Raw genomic sequence first — 13,198 nt, 5'->3', positions numbered from 1 at the left:
CTTGTATTTTTTCATGGCGACAGGATCTGTTTGGTCAATTTGATCAAAGTTGGGACCTAGCCAGTTTTCACCTGGACAAAGTCCATGATCTATTGTTTCCATGTCAGACTCGGAATCCGAGTCCAACACAACAGGCGACACAATCTGTCGCCTAGACTTAGATTTCTCTAAGTCCTCCACACGGAAATTCCCCAACTTTTTCTGGGGTCGGACATTTTTCTGTTAAGAAGATTTAGAAGACGAAGATGTTGACTGTTGGGATGGTGGAGAAGATGATTCTGAAGATGTTGAGGAATTTTGAGATGACTGAGTCTGGGAACATTGGTGAGATTTTTGAGCTCTGGCCTTTTTAATTTCCTCTAAATATTTTTTGGATGGTTTCATTATTTTTGTGGATACCTCAGTGGGCAGTTTGGCAAGACCATTGATGTCCTCTTTCCAACTCATGATTGTCTGCACCTCAACAGTCGAGGACAGACAAGTACGCTTTGCAACACTAGCATATGATGTTTTGCCAGATGCAAGAAAACTGTTGGAAAGGGACCAATCATCAGTCATGGCGTCGAGGTCTCGACCTCGGTATTTAAGGACACCCTGTGACTGATTTAGAGACTTGTGTGCAGATGAAACCACATCAAGGTCACCAATCCTGGTTAATTTTAACAAATTTGATGATTGGCCAGGTCTGAGGCATTCAATTAAAATTCCTGATCTTATTTTCTTTGTATCTTTAACTTCACCAGCTACACCCTTGATAGTTTTAAAAAAGGAGATAGGTCATTAACATTTTTGTCTTTATCTTTTGCACAAATGGCAATAAATCTTGGCCAGTTATTATCACTTTCATCAGCAGAATTGCAGACATCACTTTTTGTTTTTTTTTTAATAAGAAACATTGGACTCCCCGTTGTTTTTTGTCGCCATGTTAAGTTTTTATAAGTTTCCCCACCCGCCAACTGAGTGCCAACACGGGCGATGCTAGGACTCTACTGATTTCCAGCAGATAGCATCAGGGATTCCAGAGACGACATACTCGAACAGAGCGTATCTATCAATGGCGCATAGAGAGCGTACTACTTGATTGACCCATGAGCCACCGCCTCCTTCATTTGCCATTTGTAAGCTTTTGAAAGTCTCAGAAACATTGGATTAAATAAAATGCCATCAGTAAAGCAGGTGGACAAATGAAGGGCATGGCGTGACCAGCCGATTGATCGAACCAGGTCCATCCAATCTCCTGTTTAGACAAGCTAAGAGCCGAGTGGCATATACAGCCGTATCCTCGATCATCCAGCCATCGATGACACTGGGTTACATCACGACTGGAGTCTAGATATGACCTTCATCCACAAGGACCTCCTCGCCCATTGAAATAAAAGAGATACATCCAGAGGACAACTAGGCCCTGTGTAGGTTTCATTGAAATAAAAGAGATTTATCCAGCAGACAACTAGGCCCTGTGTAGGTTTCATTGAAATATATTTAGGTATACAAAAGCTAAGGGATATGTAAACTAAATCATTGGTAAAATCAATATTTAGTGCTAATAACATGACCTTGTGTCTAAAACTTCTGTATGTAAAAGTTAAATTTAAATCTTTCAAGACAATCTTGAACTTCATATATTAGTAGATAGACAAACTCCATATCTAAACCCTCCCGTTTAACAAGGAAATCAACAACTGATATGCAAGTCCATTAAAACAAAGTCTAACACTTTGAATTCAGGGAATCTGAAAGAAACTAGAAATACTGTGAGCAAGCTCAAAAGGAGAATATCTGATTCAAATGGACTCAAATGTTAAACCTTTAATTTGGAGTCATCCAAAAGTAACTACATGTATATGCCTTAATGCATATCTACAAGTATCATACCTTCTTAAAAAATGACATAAAAAATCTTTGAGAAGTTTAAAAGGAGTTGTGCTTACCAGGTTTAAACAAGTAAAGCCATTAATATGGATTAGCTCTCACCATAATTGTGTTCCTTTATGAAGGAAAAGTTTCACTTCAAAGGTTTTTAACATGTAAAACTCTTGATTCTGACTATCTCTCTTGGAAGTCATCCAACTGATACTGCTTCAACAATGATAGAACTTACTGTATGTGAACTGGAAAATCTAGGTGTCTTTGATTTGAAACTGGATGAAACACTGATTTTAGGTTGTAAACTTTGTTGTTCATATTCACCAGGACCTGGTCCAGCTTTCTGAAAATACAGGCAAATAAGCAGCTACACAACTGAGCTTCCTATATAGATTATCAAGCACTAATTGTACTATCTGTGTACGTATACATATTCCTCTTCAAAAGAAAGAACAGCGCTTAAGATTTCTGAAAATCAATAATTAGAAAGACAACTAGACATTGCCCCTAACAGGACTAATACCCCCACCCCACAACAGCCTCCTGAACCATGAACATTTAGGGACCAATGTGGACATATGATTCATATTATACACAATTTTTATTGCAGGGAGACTTAGCACATTAAATCAAAACAAAGATTCCTCACATTATGCACATCTCCATAAGGTAATTTAACACCCCATTAAGTATCATAAGAATCCTGCAAGTCATTAATGAAGAGTTACAGACATATGCACAAGACCAAGTTTTTCTAAAAAAAAACAGCTGTCATTTCTACAATGTTGGTCTAAACATAAAAACCTGACACTATGGAAATCTCCATATGGTAGTTGAATGCCCCATAGAATTTCATAGTACAATTGTCTCCTAGTAAATCTGTGCCCTATATTTGTCATACATAAAGTAGACCTATTTACTTTTTTTAATTTAAATTATACGCTGGTGCATATATTGGGTTTCACCATGTCTTTTCTTTTTTCTATAGTGAGAAATGGGAGTCATCTGTGGAAAAGGCACAGACTTTATTGTGTAAAGACTCTCATAAAAAAAAACAGCAAAAGAAGATTTGGGAAATACATGTATTTGTTCTTTCTGGCAATCTATAAACCTAAGGTTTGTAATTACAATTTTTAACAGAAATCTCTCTTCAAAGCTGACCTTAAAGTCATAAAATGGGACTGATGCAGATTGAGAAACAATGACAAATTTTATAAAACAATAAACAAATCCAAATATTCTGGGACTGTCAGGGACATTTCAAGTCATTTTTCTTGTGATTTTTACTTTTGTGAATACTACATATAGTTTCAACTAAGAAATTATTTCCTGATACTAAAATCTATTTTTCTTATTTATGATATGACATAAAATTATCATTTTTTAAATGTTTGCTATGTTATATGAATATTAACTTTAGTTACATGTCTGAATGAAATTTTGTAATACCTTTTTTGCTTTTTCAATATTTACTTACTGGTTTGAATGGGGCTGTGGGGAACCTTCTGTGTTGTGACCTGAACATAAAATGTCTGAAAAAAAAATTAATACAATTGGCAATTTGATCAGTAGGTTTTCACCACTGTGTAAATGCATAAACCTAGCTGCCACCTTTACAAAGAGAGTGGAAACAATGGTGCAACTTATAGAGTAAAGTACATTTCTTCATCTAAATACAAAATTATGTTTATTGAGGGATCTGAAAATTATAAGATTATAAAACTGTCATCTAAATGTGAATATACTTGATTCATGGAAAACATCATCTTGATCAAAAGACTATGAGGTATATGGCTTGATTCACAGGGTTCATTCTTTATAAATCTGAATAAGTAAAACCTATCTTGGAAACCACAAGTATTCAGCAATAAATTGACTAAGTGACCACAAGTAATCAGCAATAACCTGACTAAGTGATCACAAGTAATCAGCAACAGTCTGACTAAGTGACCACAAGTAATCAGCAATATCCTGTCTTATAAACCTCTTGTATTCAGCAATATCCTCTCTTAGTGACCACCTACAGTCAGAAATAACCTCTCTTAGTGACCACCTGCAATCAGCAATAGTCTGTCTTAGTGACCACCTACAGTCAGCAATATCCTCTCTTAGTGACCATGTACAGTCAGCAATAACCTCTCTTAGCAACCACCTGCAATCAGCAATAGTCTGTCATAGTGACCACCTACAGTCAGCAATATCCTCTCTTAGTGACCACCTACAGTCAGCAATATCCTCTCTTAGTGACCACCTACAGTCAGAAATAACCTCTCTTAGCGACCACCTACAGTCAGTGACATCCTCTCTTAGTGACCACCTACAGTCAGCAATAACCTCTCTTAGTGACCACCTGCACTCAGCAATAGTCTGTCTTATTGACCACCTACAGTCAGCAATATTCACTCTTAGTGACCACCTACAGTCAGCAATAACCTCTCTAAGTGACCACCTATAGTCTGAAATAGCTTGTCTTAGTAACCACCTACAGTCAGCAATAGCCTGTCATAGTAACCACCTAGTCCCGTGCAGGTGCGTGTGTTAAAAGAATAGGCCTGCAACAGCGCTAAGCTTGTCATAAAAGGCGACTAAATAGTGACCACAAGTAATCAGCAATATCCTGTCTTATAAACCTATTGTATTCAGCAATATCCTCTCTTAGTGACCACCTACAGTCAGAAATAACCTCTCTTAGTGACCACCTGCAATCAGCAATAGTCTGTCTTAGTGACCACCTACAGTCAGAAATAACCTCTCTTAGTGACCACCTGCAATCAGCAATAGTCTGTCTTAGTGACCACCTACAGTCAGCAATATCCTCTCTTAGTGACCATGTACAGTCAGCAATAACCTCTCTTAGCAACCACCTGCAATCAGCAATAGTCTGTCATAGTGACCACCTACAGTCAGCAATATCCTCTCTTAGTGACCACCTACAGTCAGCAATATCCTCTCTTAGTGACCACCTACAGTCAGAAATAACCTCTCTTAGTGACCACCTACAGTCAGTGACATCCTCTCTTATTGACCACCTGCAATCAGCAATAGTCTGTCTTAGTGACCACCTACAGTCAGAAATAACCTCTCTTAGTGACCACCTGCAATCAGCAATAGTCTGTCTTAGTGACCACCTACAGTCAGCAATATCCTCTCTTAGTGACCATGTACAGTCAGCAATAACCTCTCTTAGCAACCACCTGCAATCAGCAATAGTCTGTCATAGTGACCACCTACAGTCAGCAATATCCTCTCTTAGTGACCACCTACAGTCAGCAATATCCTCTCTTAGTGACCACCTACAGTCAGAAATAACCTCTCTTAGCGACCACCTACAGTCAGTGACATCCTCTCTTAGTGACCACCTACAGTCAGCAATAACCTCTCTTAGTGACCACCTGCACTCAGCAATAGTCTGTCTTATTGACCACCTACAGTCAGCAATATTCACTCTTAGTGACCACCTACAGTCAGCAATAACCTCTCTAAGTGACCACCTATAGTCTGAAATAGCTTGTCTTAGTAACCACCTACAGTCAGCAATAGCCTGTCATAGTAACCACCTAGTCCCGTGCAGGTGCGTGTGTTAAAAGAATAGGCCTGCAACAGCGCTAAGCTTGTCATAAAAGGCGACTAAATAGTGACCACAAGTAATCAGCAATATCCTGTCTTATAAACCTATTGTATTCAGCAATATCCTCTCTTAGTGACCACCTACAGTCAGAAATAACCTCTCTTAGTGACCACCTGCAATCAGCAATAGTCTGTCTTAGTGACCACCTACAGTCAGAAATAACCTCTCTTAGTGACCACCTGCAATCAGCAATAGTCTGTCTTAGTGACCACCTACAGTCAGCAATATCCTCTCTTAGTGACCATGTACAGTCAGCAATAACCTCTCTTAGCAACCACCTGCAATCAGCAATAGTCTGTCATAGTGACCACCTACAGTCAGCAATATCCTCTCTTAGTGACCACCTACAGTCAGCAATATCCTCTCTTAGTGACCACCTACAGTCAGAAATAACCTCTCTTAGTGACCACCTACAGTCAGTGACATCCTCTCTTATTGACCACCTACAGTCAGCAATATTCACTCTTAGTGACCACCTACAGTCAGCAATAACCTCTCTAAGTGACCACCTATAGTCTGAAATAGCTTGTCTTAGTAACCACCTACAGTCAGCAATAGCCTGTCATAGTAACCACCTAGTCCCGTGCAGGTGCATGTGTTAAAAGAATAGGCCTGCAACAGCGCTAAGCTTGTCATAAAAGGCGACTAAATAGTGCTCAGAACCTTAGCCGGGGGCTAGGGCGCTCTGCCCACAGAGCAATTGGGATGTGTGCCCCAGGTGGTTGAATGGGGTACCCCTGGCGTGTTACATGCTGGGGTTGTCAGGCTATAATGCGGAAAACCTGACCGCAAACCATAGTGGTGCACCGTGTTGGGAAAGATGCCATGTTCCTCGCACGTTAAAGAAACCTAGGAAGTAGGAACCATAGGGCTCCGCCACAGGAGGCCAAATTGCTCGACCCTACCCACCTCTCCCTATTTCCAGTGGCAATCAAAATTTGTTGACCCCATTGTCCTTGTGTCCCATCCCTTTTTCATTTCATCATCATTTCATGTTCATTTTATCATCAATTTCATGTTCATCGTCTGAATATAGCTGAAATATTGCTGCTCGGATATTAAACCCCAACAAACAAACAAAGTAACCACCTATAGTCAGAAATAGCCTGTCTTAATAACCACCTACAGTCAGCAATAACCTGTCTTAGTGACCACCTACAGTCAGCAATAGTCAGTCTTAGTGACCAACCACAGTCAGCAATAGCCTGTCTTGGTAACCACCTATAGTCTGAAATAGCCTGTCTTAGCAAACACCTATAGTCTGAAATAGCCTGTCTTAGCAACCACCTATAGTCTGAAATAGCCTGTCTTAATCCACTATGATTAAAACTTCTCTATGTAGTGCATTATCTTTAAAATTAACATCTATGCAAAGACCAAGTGTCTTATGTTTCAATGATTTTACTCTCACTTATAATAATAATTATGATAATAATAATGATAATAATACTTTATTTAAAAAGGACAACACAGTTAGTTTACAACTCATCTTCTCTTAGGCCCTCACGCAAAACAAACAAAAATACAGAGGCAAATTACAAAGCCACAAAATGAGTACTAATACATAAGTGCATGCAAAGGAAGTTATCATTTAACATTATAACACATGTAAATACAGTTGAAATACTTTTAGCCTGTTGTTCCATTAGGAAGATTTTAAATATCTGCTTAAAAAGACTTATTCTTTTGCATTTCTTATTCTATTTGGGAGGGTAATCTGATAAGATCAGCCAGAGAAAACAAAAGTCTAAATATTTCTGTCTTAATAGTTCTGTATCAATCAATTCACATTCAAATAACAAGCATTAATAGTTAACAAAAGAACTTTTAAGTCAGTATCCTATTTCTGATTGATAGGAAATTGTTTAAGTAATTACAAATGACTTCAAATAATATGAAAGAACTTCTGTTTAAACACTGATGGAGAAAATCATGAATCAATATTGATCTCTTTTGAGAATAAATGTACCCCCTTGCTGCCACATTTTCACGATTTTACCAGACCCAAAAGGCGTATTTACTGGGGAGCTATGCCCCATTACCAGTGTCTCTAAGAAAGTTATAACACCACTATAAAAATAAGTTACAATATCAGCAAAAAACTACCTTAGTGTCAGCAGTGGGATGATTTTATTTTGTCAAAATCCAAAATATACAGCTGTGCCACAAGCGCATGATATGCCTGTCGTCTTGTGAAAAATAACATAATAAATATTTTTAGAGTAACAATGGGTTGAACAGGATGTCATGCTAAGTATATCTTGACTCATTCCTTTTCCCCGCTCATTAGGAAGTTTATATAAGAGACCAACAAAAATTGATAACAACACGTTTTATATAATACCTAATTGAAGCAATAATTCTGATGAAGGAAGCAAAGATTTTTGCAATGAAAATTTTGTTTTTACATAAATTAGAAATTTCAAAGTTCCATAAAACAGAAGTTGATATAAGAGAGAAACAAAAATTGTTACAATATGTTTCAATGTTCATTGTATAATGTTTCTCTTAAATAAATTCCCCATATTCCATCAATAAATGTATGGGAGAGTTGGAAGGCAGTTTTTTGTGACCAGACCACCCATACATATTTTTTGGATTAATGCACCTAATGAATTCCCCTCATAAGGTGAACAATGTAAAAAAAAAAACACCCTTTTTTTACAAAAAAAAAAACTAAAATAAAAAATTCAATAACTCAAAAATAAATAATCATCACAAAAAAGTATACAGATCTTCAGATTAATATAACTAACAAGTATGTAACATTTTAAGCAATAATCACAAATCCTGCTCCACCAGCGGCACTCACCAAAATGCAAGTGAGTATCTCATAATAATCTAGGAAAATGCAGCTTCATGACACATGTCAAACACTATTCACACTAAGGCAAAATCATTCATTTCAACTAAGTATTATGATGTACATGTAGAAATTAACTTGGAAGTTGTGGAAAAATCTCCAAAATCTCCAAAATTACATTTAGGCAAGAAGAAATCACCAAAAAAAAACATATGCCATAATGACATTTTTAATCATTTTTAAAATCATTGGAATCTGATCTAGAACTTGACATCACAAAGCAATAAATTAAGCGATAAAAATTGACAGTGTGCCAAAAAAAAAAAAGGTACTTAAAGATTTCAAATCTCTCAACACACTAACACGATGTTTCTAAATAATAGATAAAATGAGCTTAATCAAAAATATTAATATTTATCTATAAAAATAGCCAGATTTGCGTTTGGATATTCATATACCTCAATTATAAGACACATTTTCCGAACATTTTATTTAATTATGTATCACTAAAAACTCAAAACAAGAGGCTCTCAAGAGCCAGAATTGCAAAAAATGCCCTATAAACTAAATTAAAATATTAATGTTTGTTACTGAGTACTAAATGTCATGTAAAATGCTGGAAATACCTATAAAGGCCTTTCAAAAGCCTCTGGAAAAAAATGAGCATGAGTTCTCCCTACAACTGATAATCCAACAGGGTTGGGGGCATTGAAAATGCATGTAAACATGTGACCACAAAAATATGTGTCTCCTGATGCATATAGATACTAAGACAATTCTGAATTTTTTGAAACACCAATAGACAAAGTTGAAAATGATGGTACAAAAATAAAAACTTAATTTAACCTGGATTGTAATGTACAATCCCAATAAATACATGCAAATGCATTGGTAAAAATGATCCTATCATGAATAATTGCAGAGGCATGAACTTGTCTGTAAAGTTAAAGTCATTATAGTGAAAAAAGCAAGTCAGAATTTAATATGATTACCTGGATGCTGACATAATATCCCTGATATAGGCATATGCAAAGTTAGAACAAGTGATACTGTGTTTGCAAGCAAAGCACAAAAGTCGCTAAAACTGGCAATTGGTCGGGTTCAGTCAAATTCTGAAGCTGCCATTGAATTTGGAAAGTAATGTTTACCCTAGAAATCAGTTTTCATTGAAAGCCAACAATGTTGACATTTTGCCAATATTGGTGGCCATTTTGAAAAAAATGGTGGCTTTCTGACAAAATCTGAAGCTGCCATTGAATTAAGAATGTCATGTTTACCCTGGATATCAATTTTCATTGAACAATGTTGAAATTTTGCTGATTTTGGCAGTCATTTTGAACAAATATGGCAGCTTTCTAAAAAATCTTTCTTACGCCTTTGATGTCAGCAAGCTAAGATCAGCATTCTGAGTTATTTTCATATAAGTAATGAGTTTCGCTAATTTTATAGAATTTTTTTTCATTTCTCTGGGTTTTGTTTTGGTGGCCATTTTGAAATTCCAGAAGTTGTTTGCACATCTCCTGTTTGGTATGAATCCAGTAAACGGTCTCTGAGTAATGAACTCTGATGTAGACTTGAACGCAAATGACTCATGGAGATGAAGTAAGTCATTAACTTAATTTTACCTGGATGCTGCCCTACCTGTGGTCCCTTCAACTTTGTTGAGAACTAAAAATTGTAAATAGTCAGTGAAGTGGAAAACCTAATTCATAATGAAGTATATATTACTGAAATTAGTATCATTGCCATATACCATATGTCATGATAATGTGAGTAAACCATAAGTCTTAGCCAAGATATACTGGTAGACAGATTGATAGACAGCTGCCTTTTTTTGAGAACATGTAGGTTCAAGTGTTGAGGAACTAATTGTTTTTCCACAGGTTTATTTGAATGTTTAGCATGAATGTTGCATATTCTGTGACAAAGACAATGTTTATGTCTTGCATTTCATTACTTATTTTGATATTTAGAAATATTCAACAGAACTCAATGGGAGTTAATTGTTGACGTATTTCCAATGATGATTAACTTATGCAGTCATTTTCAATCTGATGATTTTGTCACTTGATTTCCATTTCACAATACAAAATACAATTCATCTTCTAATACAAGTATGAATCTTTTGGTCTGTCTATGTATAGTCTTCTTTAAAATGTTTTAAAAAAGTTATGTAAAAAGTGTGGGTTAAGGCTTTTTATTTTCTACTTTGTTCATATTGACTAAGTAGTTGGTTGTAGCCAGTACATGTTGAACCTTATGGACAGTGATTGGTTCTTTGTCTTGTCTGTCATTTTGTAGCCAGTACATGTTGAACCTTATGGACTGTGATTGGTTCTTTGTCTTGTTTAGATTTTCAGTTATTGATTATTTAAATGCAAAGGCATAAAAATATAATAATTGGTTTCTGAGCAAGTGTAAAAATTGGCCTGAAAATGGCAGCCATTTTAAAAATGACCACCCAGAACAATTTTTTGTCATCACCATCCAACTGACGAAACCATGTTTACTACATTGTAATTTTTTTAACCATATATCATTGAAAATCAAGCAAGTGTAAAGATTGGCAGCAAAATGAGAGTCCAAAAAAAATTTTTGTCATCACCATTCAACTCAGGACACCATGTTAACTTTGAAAGTAACTTTCATCTTCATATTATTTCTATAATTTAGGAAAAAATAGCAAAAAACAGCATTTTGACTCCTATGTTCTATTTTTAGTAATGGTGGCCATGTTTTTCAACAAATCAAAAATTCAAGCATCACATTTGAAGGATACCCTAAGGAACAATCTTGACAAGTTTCATTTCATTTTTAGTAGTATTTTCAGAGAAGATTTTTTAAATAATAACATATAAAATAGCCTAAAATGTCCAAAAAGGGCAATAACTCAAACATCAGTTGACAGATTTTCACAAAATCAGCACACAGTTCTCTTAATGTTGAACACTTTTACCCTGCTAGAATTTTCCTAAACCTAATGTTTTTTTAGATATAAGCAAAAACTGTTGTTTGACCCTATGTTCTACTTTTAGTTAAGATGGCCATGTTTTTTGACGGTTAAAAAATCGAACTATAAACTTAGTGGAGGATATCATAAGGAACAATCAAGCAAAGTTTCAACCAAATCCATTCATGACTTTTAGAGGAGATGATGTTTGAAAAATTGTTATCGATGATGACGGACATCAAGTGATGGCAATACCTCACATGGCCTCATAAAATTTGTTTTGAAAATGCAGTCATGGCATTGATACAAGAGCAGAGTCATTATCATATTAGAGTGTGCTATGATTTGCAAAAAAATTAATATAAAATTCATCAAATTCTGGTAGAGGATAAAATAAATCTTATCTCTCTAGACATTGGCATGTAAAATTTAATAAAAACTCAACAAACATTCAGTCTTTGGTAATTTCAATGCACTCATCAATAGCAGTGTGTTTTATAATTTTAAATGAGAACTGTAGTGAATCCTATGACAAATCCACTTTGTGTCACTTTACATCAGCTAGTCACTCTGGTAAGATTGAAGATATCTTGTTGTAATTATGAGATTGAAACATCATATCGGTAATCCACATTGTGAAGGCTGACCATAAAACTTCTGTAGTGATGATATTAACAAAGGCAGAACACACCCTTGATTGAGAAGTTTATTTGACAAAATATGTGCTCTACAGAGAAAGTCTGTGTACAAATTACAGGCTTGACAGTAACAGATCAACTGTAAAATGTATACACCATAGGCTGGAGATGTTGGTATATTGCCAATAAGAACAGGGTAGCTACTATTTGGAAGTCAAAATCATCATGTTTATCATAAAGTTCTGATGTCAAACGTCCTGCATTATCTATGTCATACAAAAGGAATCAGTGATTTTATTTCATTTCATGTCATCTCCCCTTAAAGACAGTCACTTAATTTGGATTTATTAGAATTATGCCACAGCCCCCTCTTCTGCCTTTTGAGATAATCAGTGATGGATTCAGGGAGGAGTTCATCTTTTTATCAGAATAAAAAGTATATGTTTAGCATGATGCATTAATTTTCCACAAATTTCACACCAAGTGATTTTGTGCCTTAATTGCTCCACATGGCTATTAATTATGTGTAGGCTCTCACTCAGAACCCATTCCTGATGTAAGTATAAACAAGTTTATAAGAAACCTGAATTTTAGTCAGCCAATGCTGATTTAATTCAGAATTTCCCATGGAAGTCCCTTGTGATTATTTAACCCCCTGCAATATCTGAACCCCCTTCTGATAAATAACCTCCCCATATGAGATATCTTAATCCTCTCTTATATTTAACCAACCCCCTGCTGCAATATTTTCACCTCCCCTAATGTTAATTAAACCTGCTTTATCTGCAGATCAAAGTTCAAAGTTTCTATGAAGAGTTGCTAGGATTTTGTAATGACAATTTATTGAACAGACGTACATCGGTACAGTAAAATTTAATGCCACCAACAGCCAAATTTAGAGACAAACTTTTCTGTGGAATTTAATCAACTGTGCCAAATTTCTTATCACCATCAAATGCTTTGTCATTTTTGATGAAAAATAACAAATATCATACAAGTAAAGTACAAAGAAAATCTATTCAATATGTTAACAATCACTTGATTGCATGGTTTGAAAAATAAGGGCATAAATGTATTCAAATCTTTACTATATCATATTTCCTACCCAGTTCAAGCTGAAGGGGGCCTAGTAACGATCAAAACGAGTTTTCTTAAAGATATGTTAACCAAATCCTACCTTGAAGGTTGTTTTTCAACTGTCAAAGTTTGGTACTTTTCTACACTATAAGCATTGGGGCTAACATTTATGTCCTACAAATAAACAACAGTGATCATTACAAAAATAATGTCTAACATAATTATTCTTTCATGTA

The 13,198-nt window shown here is 35.6% G+C and overlaps 1 protein-coding gene across 2 annotated transcripts in view; it reads right to left on the bottom strand.

Annotated features, from left to right (window-relative positions):
• The window catches only part of LOC148623215 (protein STPG4-like), a 40,421-nt gene that overhangs the window by 12,831 nt on the left and 14,392 nt on the right, over nt 1-13,198 (bottom strand). For both annotated transcript variants that reach the window (XM_088564871.1, XM_088564872.1), the window contains exons 5-7: nt 13,063-13,136; nt 3,344-3,398; nt 2,102-2,209 (exon numbers count right to left, since the gene is read on the bottom strand). In XM_088564871.1, coding sequence (XP_088420997.1) covers nt 2,102-2,209; nt 3,344-3,398; nt 13,063-13,136 — 237 coding nt within the window. The remainder of the gene's footprint in view (nt 1-2,101; nt 2,210-3,343; nt 3,399-13,062; nt 13,137-13,198) is intronic.

Source organism: Perna viridis, chromosome 2 (genome assembly GCF_037379345.1).
Source record: "Perna viridis isolate PV_CMFRI_1.1 ecotype Kerala chromosome 2, ASM3737934v1, whole genome shotgun sequence".
NCBI lineage: Eukaryota > Metazoa > Mollusca > Bivalvia > Mytilida > Mytilidae > Perna > Perna viridis.
The sequence above is the reverse complement of the archived record's forward strand: the minus strand, read 5'-3'. Positions and strand labels throughout refer to the sequence as shown.